General features: G+C 41.5%; 1 protein-coding gene across 3 annotated transcripts; it reads right to left on the bottom strand.

Annotated features, from left to right (window-relative positions):
- Positions 1-256: 256 nt before the first annotated feature.
- MED7 (mediator complex subunit 7) lies at positions 257-4,350 on the bottom strand. Of its 3 annotated transcripts, XR_010606946.1 has the most exons (3): positions 4,288-4,350; positions 1,964-3,755; positions 258-1,607 (listed from the first exon to the last, which is right to left on the bottom strand). XR_010606946.1 is itself a non-coding variant. In XM_065644141.1 (2 exons), the coding sequence occupies exon 2, from the start codon at positions 3,734-3,736 to the stop codon at positions 3,044-3,046; it is 693 nt and encodes a 230-aa protein (XP_065500213.1). In that variant the 5' UTR covers positions 3,737-3,755; positions 4,288-4,350; the 3' UTR covers positions 257-3,043. The 3 variants fall into 3 exon arrangements, 2 of the variants coding, with proteins under 2 accessions (XP_065500213.1, XP_065500215.1); XM_065644141.1 differs by having other exon boundaries at positions 257-3,755; XM_065644143.1 differs by having other exon boundaries at positions 259-3,755; positions 4,224-4,302.
- Positions 4,351-10,502: the final 6,152 nt, after the last annotated feature.

Genomic DNA, 10,502 nt, shown 5'->3' with positions numbered 1-10,502 from the left:
TCGTGGCTCGCTGTGACAAAACGTTGCTGAAACACAGCACTTGAGAAATGGTGTTCCCTGGCCACTCTCTGTCCCTGGATTACCCAACTCCTCTTGAGCACATCTTGTCTTTTCACATTGTTTGGACTAGAACTGCAGCTGCGATCGAGTCTATTCGATCGAGGGCCAACAAGTGTTTTTTGAAGACATAACTAATCTACTTCACACTGTTTTACACAGACAAAATTCAGTTGTAAGGAGTTACTTTTTATTAATAACTGAAACAGCAGAAATACTTCCAAAAACATACCCTCATAATAAGGTTAGGCTAGAATCAGAACCAACAGAGCTGTCTGGCACTATTATTTGTTTGTGCAAGAGCCGAGCACTATTGCTGTAGAAAAGGTGCCAACGTCATCTTTTTCATGCAGCCCTTAATGTAGCTGCACATTTTTTCTTGACTTGGAGCATATAGTCAGCTCATACTTTGTGAAAACCAAACCAAACCAAAACATTAAATATTGAAACAAATTTAAAGCATTATTGGAAACATCCCTTAATTGCACTATTTTAAAGCTGTATCATTAAATAGATTTTTTATCTTTTCCCCCTAGATGATCAGAGCTACAAACTTTCCCCTTTTGTGCACTGGTGACACAGTTGGCTTCTCCATAGCAAGCAGCTTTCAAAACTTTTCAAGTAACTGTACTTCTGTTATTCCTGTGCTTGTTCAGATAGTGTAATAGAAGAGGTAGGCTACTTTTTTTCTTCCTATTTTTAAATGAGAAAACATCCAACAAAATGCTGCTTAACACCTGATATCAACTTTATCTCATCAAGTTTCATAACGCCTATATAATCCAACACACATTGCATACACTAACATTTCAGGGGTAGAATATTTCAAACATTATCACATCCAAAATAAAATCAGGATTTGCCAAGGTAAGAAAATACATAATCAAGAGCTCGTTAATTAACACACTAGAAAAGACATTTATCTCGTTTGCTAGTCAGTCACCTCATCCTACAAAATGTGAAATGCCCATTTCTCTAGATCCACAGGCAAATTCACCCACTGCCTTCACTGTACTTACAGTCTATTATTTTCCCAAAGTGAAGTCATAACAGAAAAGGAGAAAACTATCATGGTTTTGACCTGACAAAGGAGGAAAAAAGTCATTGTTTGGCTCCCTCTGTTTAAGTGTTTGCCTTAAATGAAGAAAAAAAAAATCTAGAATAAACAAATCATTCATGAAACTTCTTGGAAAGTGAAAGCAGCTTTAAGTATTTTTTACATGACATGATCCACATTTACCTGAATGGTTTCACAAACAAGTTCATTAGAATTGTTAGCTGCTGCTAGAGCTCAGCTTGTGCAATATTTTGAAACTATGGTACCTAGGCCTGTGACTTTATTAAAAGCATAAAAATTAGACAAGAATCAGCAGAAAACCATTGAGCATATGTGACAGTTCTTTTTGAATGGCAAAGTTTAAACGTCCGTGACAAACAGCAGTTCCACAGTGCACAACTTCTCTTTCCCAGGAGTCACTAAGTGTTTCTTCATGTCTTCCACATGAAACATCTGCAAAGTAATTCTGCTCACTTGCAACAGTGCTAGTTACCTACAAACAATATAATTTAGATCTACTCCAGAGAAGGAAACAGGAGTTGAATAAAGGACAAAAGTGTTAACTTTGTAAAATTATTTATACATTTCTAAAAGAATGTTTCTACTTATGATGTCACATGCACTTAAAATAGCAAATGTTGTCATCCAGCGAATCACTGGCTTGCTTCAGTTCATTTTATCTTTATCCACGCTGAGCTCAACCCCTCCCACCCAACAGTGAAGTACTTTTGCCTGCCCATTTAAGCAACACTTCTGAAAACAACAATTATCAAATGAAACAAAGACACAGGTTGCTAAATAATGGTTAAAATCAGAGTTTGTGTGAATTCCCTCACCCATAAAGTTTACCTTGGTTTTAGCTGCTGTATATACTTTGGAAAACAGACATCCTATGGTGTCACGTGGCAAAAAGACCAAAGTAGGATTTCCCTGGCAGGAGGGGCAGGGTAAAGAAGCCACTTCTCTCTCAAATCACTCTTTTCTTCTTGCTATGGTGGGTTGATACAACTCAAATTTTCTTTAAACATGGTTGATATGACTTCCACTTGATGGAATACTTGCAGATTATTTCAAACTTAGAAGTTCTCAAGTAACATAAAGGCCAATTATTTGATCAGACTCTCCTTCCTGAGAAAAAATGACCCAGCCGGGCACAGAGCCTACCTAAGAGGCAAATACAAAGCAGCCGTACTGCTAAATGAGTCACTTCATGCATGTATATTAACGATGAAGGAAATACAAGTTAGTCTAAACATCTATGGGAAAAAAGACATTTTTGCAAGCTCAAGACTGGTTATGATTTACATCTAAGAAAAATTCAATTAATTTTAATTCATTTAGTTGTTGAGATTCCTGACAGTGTGTGCCTATAAAGCAAGTTACACCACATTACATCTGTAATACAGGAATGCTTACATTCTCTTTAGCACAGTGATATTATTACAAAGCCAGAAAGAAAAGAATTTTGCAGACTTGACACTAATTTTATTTTTAATATTGATTTATGCATACTTGAAATGACCCAGTGAAACTGTAAAAAAACAGCACTTATTTGAGATGAACTGTCAACTGCAATTCCTCTCAGATCCCTTACTTGCTTCCATACTATAAAGCAATTCAAAAAAAATGAAGCATGCTCCAAAAAGCACAAAGTGACAAAAGAAAGTACAACAGAAAAATCTAACTTTAATCTGTGGCTACCACCTCACATGATACATTTATAAAAAAGTATACTTTTTTGTTTCTACAAATAAACATAGAGCTCACAAAATATTAAACATTTTCATCCACCTAGTCACTCACAACCTCCAAGAGGTGTACGATAAATGCTCTATCTGCTTGTACAACAGCAAAACAAAATACAATGAATATCCTCAGAATCCATTCTGCCTCTCGCTATGGTGAGCTACCAAAAAAGAAGTATTTTCCTTATGTCATTTCATCAATAATGCTACACATAGCTGCATCTTTGTCTAAAACCTGATCTCTCTTGCCACCGGAACGCTCTCTCTGCTTTTCACTCTGTCCAGTACAGTTGCTGCCATCATCAGCATCCATGGTTTCCACTTTCACTCTCAGTCCTCCCTCTGAATGAGGCAGATCATCAGGCAAGGAAGCCAGGCAGTTCTGAATCATCTCTACAACTCGCTCTAAGTGCTTCTGAAATCGCTCTGCTGTTTCCAAACGCTGACGTTTCTGCACTTCCATCATGACTCTCAGTGTCTCCCTGGCTTGGTGAGGCCGATATTCGTTTATAAGATGATGGACATGGACAAATAGCAGTTTCAAGTCTTCCAGTTTCTCCTCTCTCTTTATACTCCCTGGACTCCTTATCAAAATATCCAAGAGGTCCAAAAAGTTGACCAGGATTGACATATTAAGTTTTCTTAATTCTTTCTTGTGATCAAACTGCATAGGATGTAACCGTTCAATACCCTGGCTCTCCAAGGGCCGAATAATCAGATCGTCACATTGAAACTGATTACCAAACATCATATAACTGTCTTTCACAGGTGGAGGTGGCTTTGGGGCCAGGCCTTTACGGATATTTTCATCAGTATATTCTTTTATATATTGCATTGGAGGTGGAGGAAGAGCACTCACTTGCTGAGGTTCACCCATTTTTGCCAGAGGAAAATACCTATGGAATGTCCCAAGAAATAGATGTTAAACAATTTGTGCTACAACCTTACCACATCAATAGAAATAACAGCAATATAAGAGAAATACCTGTGAGAAAATTAGCCATAAGAAAGCCATCTCAATGTGTAGAATACAGAAAACTCCCAAATAAATCCGCATTAGTTTTTCACTAAGGTATACTTATACTTTTAGCAGGGCTAACGTCACTAGAAGCACATTAATCATTCATTTCCCGAACCATGGAAGAGCAATCTGTAAACCGAGCAGCCACAGGGAGAGAGGGGAGACCCCTCCCCAGACTGAGGATGCGGCCTTGCGCCCCAGGCCCACATCCGCCGCTGCTGCCCTGCTCCGAGCCAGGCTAAGTGAAGGCCCAAGAGCCGCCGGAGGTTCGCCAGGCCGCTGCTAAAGACAGAAGAGCCAGGAGAGCGCTACATCAAGACCCCATCGGTGACTGACCACGTACCCGGCGGAGGAACCAGCCCCGCTCGAAGCCCCAGACGGACAAAACTCCCTCTGCGCTCGCTCACCCGCCCGCCGAGCTCCTCTCAACGTAACCACCGGCGCGCCGCTTCCGGTCGGCGGCCCACTTCCCTTCCTCTCTATTGGCTCGCCGGCCTCGCGGCGGCACGCTCTCATTGGTCCTCCCAAACATCGGTCAGAAGCTTCCTCCACTCAGCGCAGGGGCTCGCTCGGGAGGCGGTACCAAGCGGGGCGGAGCCGGGAGGGGGATCAGTGTGTTACGCGGTGATCGGTCGGTGTGTGCGGAACGTGTGGTATGTGGTGATCGTGTGGTACGTAGCGATCGTGTGGTATGTAGCGGCTCCACGCATCAGAAACACGGGCATTACCCCGGTCATGAAATAAAAGCGTTGCCTGGAAAGCGTGTGCATCGTTCGTTCAGCTGAACACATTAAACCTGAGTAAATAAAGAATAAAGACACTGACAAACAGCTGGGCTCCATTTTTTGTGGGTTTTTTGTTTGGTGGTTTTTTTTTTTGTTTCAGTTTTGGTTTAGATTTTTTTTTTTTTAAATGGATTTAAGTGTTTCACCCTGCGGACGCCGGGGAGCTGGGGTCCCTGCCGTGGCCAACAGGACGGGTTTCTGACACTTGGCCATTTGTGTCGCCTTTTCTCTGCCCCTCAGCAGGTGGCAGCAATGGCCTTTGTCTGGCGGGGACCCGTGGTGTGTACGGGCACCACCATTTACAGATTCACTTCCCAAGACTGAGTTCACTCCCCACCACCCAAAAAAAAGCAAGTTTAGATGGAATGATAATCACTCTACATTATGCTAATTGTTTCCAAAACAGGTTTATTTGACTAGAAAACCTGAAAAACATTTACAGCTCACCTTTCACTGAATGCTGTGACTTCAAAAAGCAGAAGACAGTGGGGGCCAAGCACTTGTTTTTTACGTGATCTCTGTGATCTTCTTGAGTAATTTTCCTGGTCTGTATGTAGTGCCCAAGACAGAGGGGATATAACATCAACTAACGAAAGCAGAAAAAAGGGTTTCAGTCTCGGTAGCATGGTTGATTCTCAGGAGACCCACGGATGACCTTTTCCAGCCTATGGGGAGCTGCTAACATTTCTCTTTACGGTGGTTCCAAATGAGAAATTAAGAACGATGGTGAGTGTCACACGTAGCACTCCACAACTGGCTTTCTGCTACATTTCAGCTCTTTTCTGAAGTGAGGACACTATCCACTACAAGCTTAGCACTGATAATACAGCACAATTCCTACAGCATCTCCAAATTGTGGGAATGAACCTGGACACCCCTTCGGCAGATGGTGAATCAGGACAATGATGTTCTCTGCCTCAAAGACACGTCTTAATTTATTGCTTTAGTTAAGTTTATTTTGGTTTTCTTCATAACTAATTTAGGCAAATTGGCATGTTTCACTATCAGGCATTCCAGTTCTGTTAATTCAGCAACAGTGTGTACAGTGTGTGCCATTGCAGCATGCTAAGTTTTTTTAGCAGAATTTGAATCCAAGAATTGTACAAGCACATTAAATAAAAACTCCATTTTCATGCATGGTCTTAGAACAGCACTGCTCTCTTCTGTGCTAGAACACGTCTTCCATTTTTGAATGCCATTGCATCCTAAATAGAAAATAAAAGTGTGTTGTTTTTTTTTTTTCCCCATGTTGTCTGAAAAATAGCTCGAAAACAAAACTCAGTTCCAGTCTCTTGTTGGGTTTAGGTTGAGTGTTACATCTTACAGCATAGTTAAGCAACAAGCTCAGGAATTTCCTTTTTTGGCGATTGTTATAGGCTTTGTTGCAGTATATACCAGGGAAGAGGGGAAGAGAAATTGAGCCTGTTGGAGGTGAAGGGGACTTAAGCAACCTTTATGTCTCCATCTGCTGTGGTTAATTCCCACCTCCCTGTCTCCTGCTGTGTCTTTGGGAATTAATGAATTCGCAGCGCAGTGCTGTGCTGCCTTTTCTTTCTGACTTCTCAAACTAAAAAAACCAGCTGCAGCCTGTTGGTGTGCCTGCTAATGTAGGAAAGAAGTTTAATGCTCCTGTCATGTAAAAACTGGGGCACGCCAATCTTCGATGCACATGACAGTTGAACTGCTTCTTGCTATACAGCCTATCGCCAGATTCGAACAAAGCGAAATGTCAGCACAGAGCCTGCATGGTTATTTAGCAACTAAACAGATATCACACTACTGGTTAATGAATTGACATGGCTCAAAATCCAGGCACATTGTGATAGAATCAGCCAGCACTCATTCCTGTGCTCATAGTCTGAATGTTGTTTCTGGAAGCAACCCCCCTACCTGATTTTTAAGCCAGACATAAATGCTGGGTCTTTACTTGGTCCCACACCTGTGGTGACTGCCTATTCTAACTTGTACGTGAACATACCTCAAAAAATGTGTCTGCATGGCATGAAGAAGTAATGCCTATCCAGCCATCAGCAACCTGGGTAGCTGCAAACATGTCACATTGCCAGAATAAACTGGGGGATTTCAGCACTGCAGTTTTGGCAGCAGTGTAAGTCACGCCTTGGCCTTCAGAAGGAAACGGTAACAGACAGGAACCACAATAGGCAAGCACTAATAAAAAGAGCTGGAGCAAATTCCCAGTTTGGGAATGACCCAATGAAATGAGCTTTTCCTTTCTGCGTTTTTGCCTGAGAGAGAACAGCTGAGCAAAGGATTATTGGTACCTTCATCACAGAAGAGTCTGTCCTAACCCCGTGCAAGTTCATCCTAACCCCGTGCAAGTTCACCAGTATAAAACATGTTCTCTGTGTTACTGCCAACATCAGTAAGTCTGGGAGTAACTCGCTTTAGGCATTCAAATCATGGATAATTCACTCCATCCTCCCAGCAGATGCTCAGAACAAGGCATCTACTTTCTCAGGGCTCCCGAACAGCTCACAGGAGAATCTTGCTCTGGTTCTACAAGAGCAACTCACTGGGAGCAGTGTGAGCGAGATTCAAAGGTGCAGTTGTAAGACCGAGAGGAAAGCTGGATGCATCTGGCTCATAAAGACCAAGCTAATTCTTCCCTTTTTCTGCAGCTTTCTGTCTTGTTCTTCAGTTCTACTGGAGACATGTTTATCGGGGTGATAATGAACTGCCAAAGAAACAGCTGAATAACCTAAAAAGTGATTCTCATGCTCTGAAAAAGCTAAGTAGCAAAATGAGTTGATTTCTGGAAGCTTGGAAGTTGAATGATAATCATCATATTGAACAGCTGGTGAAGACAAAGACCTGGCACCCAGACAGTAAACATGGCACAAATATTACCCATGGTAGAAGTATACAGGTTTTTTTATGAGAGTGAAGATATAGGTGCAGGCTTCTGGTCTGTTTTTTACAAAACCAAAAACTATCTATATTTAACTTTATAAATTTTTCTGCCGCCTTCAGGACATAAGCATTGGTATCAGAGCAGGATGTGCGGGTGGGGAGATTTCCACTGTCTGCAGTAATAAAAGTGTGAACTGCATAATCTGGGTAAATCCCCTAAGAAAAAATCCAATCCCTAAAATAACATTTTTCAGAGCAGAAATAGAGCAGTTTGCGGGAGGTAGCAAGGAAAGGACAAAGGTGATTGAAAGAAAAAAAAGAGCCACTGAAGCCACAGTTGATAAGAACAACTTCATCTGTAACCTCAACTTGCCCAGCACAGAGGAGTATTTAGTGCACACAGCAGCTCAAACTTAAATCAGAAAAATGGAAAATATTTCATTTTTTTCCTGCATTTGGATGGAAAAGTGTCAAAGGATGGTAGCAAGCTTTAAAAAGGCACCTAAAAATACAAGATGTAGGATACCTAAAAAATTCATCAGGCTTTGTTTCCTCATCTTAAGGGACAGACTTACAGTGGTTTTCAGATACTTCGGACAGTTATATTTAATTCCCTTATATTCTATACAGAATTTATGTACTGTGCAATATATAGCGGTGCCAAAAGCCTTGAACAAAAGGAGTGCGCTCATACGTTCGGTGTATCGCTGCACCGTCACACAGGGTCAGCTTCCAGAAGTGAGGTACCCGTGTTAGTGGGATGTTCCAGCTCACCCAGCGAGCCCTTTCAGCAAGGCCATGCAGGTTGTATGCAGAGCTCTAGGACTTGTCCTCACATCTTCCAGCTCTGGTGCCAATGTGGTCCTACGCAAGTGGGGTATTTCTACCTAACTGCATATAACTATATGTCTCCTACTCTAATGCAGAAGGGTCCTGAAGCCCTTAAATGACTGAGGCTTTGTTTAAAAGGGTTATAATATGTTAGTCATCCAGGTGGATGACGACGTATGATTTATGTCTTCAGTTAATGTCTTGAAAGCAACAAAGAATTTGGTTTAAAAATTGGACAAAACATCATGATCTTTTAAATTAAATAAAATTCAAATACACATAAGCAGGTTACTCTCTCATAAATGTATAATTAAATATTAATTCTTAGACCACATGTTTTTGTCTGTATGTGTCAACCTGGTTATATATTCATTAGACTTAGAGAGCACCCACGTTCTGCTTTTGGCTTGCTACACTCAAATATTTGCATGTTTGCTACACATGGGGTTTGGAATTAAAGCGAACAAGCAACACTAAGGGCTAGATCTGTGGCAAGAGTGGATACAAGAATACATCAGTCCCTACCTTCCTCCCCAGTTCAACAGTGAAGAGTTACCAGTTGATAAAGATATTCCAAAACAGAAATAGCAGCTCTCATTGAAATCAGCTTCTTGTCTATGTCAGTGACACCCGAATCTGGCTCTGTTGACTTGTTTCCTTCTTTACAGTCATTCTTATTTTTTTTTCCCTGTCTAATATCTTAGCTGACCCATCATCAGCTTGAACTCACCATGGAAAACTCAGAATGGCTGATCTTGCCTGCTAAATCCTGATAGTTCTGATGTAACTACCAGGTTTGCTATTACTTAGGCCAAAATCTGTGATTACTTTCTTACAACTATGTGTGCCTTTCTTTCTACATGTGTTGTATCAAATCTGTACCTTCTCTTCCACAGTGGCTCAGCCTGTCCAGTTCTCCCACGTGCGGAGCCAAATCTCATTTGCTCCTTGTTTCTCTTGCTTGACCCTCACAGCATCTTCCCGTCAGAGCTCCTGCAAAAATCGCACCATCGCGTCACACCACATTTACACCGTATGAAGAGCAGTTGCCAAGCCCCCTTATCTGAACATTTGATCAAATCACTTCCCCCTTCGTGCCCCTCTACTAACTCATCTCTTATCTCATGAAGAAATCAAGCTGCCAGTCACTACATTAAAGGAACTTCTTAGCTCTCCCCCACTACTCGCCCCCCGTTGCTGAATCTCTTCTCCCCCCACATCCTCTCATCTCCAGCAGCATTGCTGCCCTCAGAGATCTACGTGTTGGCATCTCATCTCTTTGCTGTCCTCGTGCCTGGCTTTTTCTGCAGAGTTGCAACGTCACACCCTTGCATTTCTATTTATATTCAATTTTCTGAGAAGACAACACATACGTCTCTGCCAACAGACTGCAGACCCCCTTGGCCCAAGCTACAAAGCCTTTTTGGAAAGTCCTTAACGCACTACGGTTAGTGCAAAGAAGATGCTAGAAAGAATAATATAATCCTAAATAAGTGTTCATAGCTGAAAATGCAATGACATTAGAAACTGTGGTTATAAATTCATCTGTACTGACACAAATCAAGCAAAATGCTATTAACACCAACTGCCTTTTTGGGGGGATTCACCATTGCCAGCAGAGTGAAGTCCATACAGTTTGTCAGGGCACTCTACTGTCCGTGTTTTGATTTATTAATTACAAGGAAGGATCTCTGAGCATAATTGAAACCAGCAAATTCCAAAGCATGAGGAAAGTTACGTGCACACAGAAGTGGTCCTATATTTTAGACGTGCAAGCACCTGAACAAGGTCTGGAAGTATGTGAAGAGCTGCTGTTTACACAGAGTGTGATTTTAGAAAAGTCACAGCAGACGCTGAATTTTTTATATATGTGCATTGCACAAGGCAAACTGTTTTGTAGAAGAATTGGGAAATTTGGCCCGAGTATTGATCCTAATCTACAAACAGATATGAAATCCCCTTTGGCAGCAGTGATGATTTTTTGGGAGATCACAGACTTGTGTCATCTTTCTTGTTCAACCACAAGAGTTCCTTGAAACTCAGTCACTCTGCTAAGAAATGAAACATCATAGCCTTGCTAGACTTGCGCACAAGGAATGTTTCAATATACGCTGCATCTCTTCTTTGGCAAGACC

Source organism: Caloenas nicobarica, chromosome 13, assembly GCF_036013445.1.
Source record: "Caloenas nicobarica isolate bCalNic1 chromosome 13, bCalNic1.hap1, whole genome shotgun sequence".
Lineage (NCBI taxonomy): Eukaryota > Metazoa > Chordata > Aves > Columbiformes > Columbidae > Caloenas > Caloenas nicobarica.
This window is presented reverse-complemented; position numbering and strand designations above follow the sequence as displayed.

Excerpts from the sequence above, each read along its gene's own strand:
- MED7 (XM_065644141.1), bottom strand. The coding sequence starts at position 3,736 with ATGGGTGAACCTCAGCAAGTGAGTGCTCTTCCTCCACCTCCAATGCAA.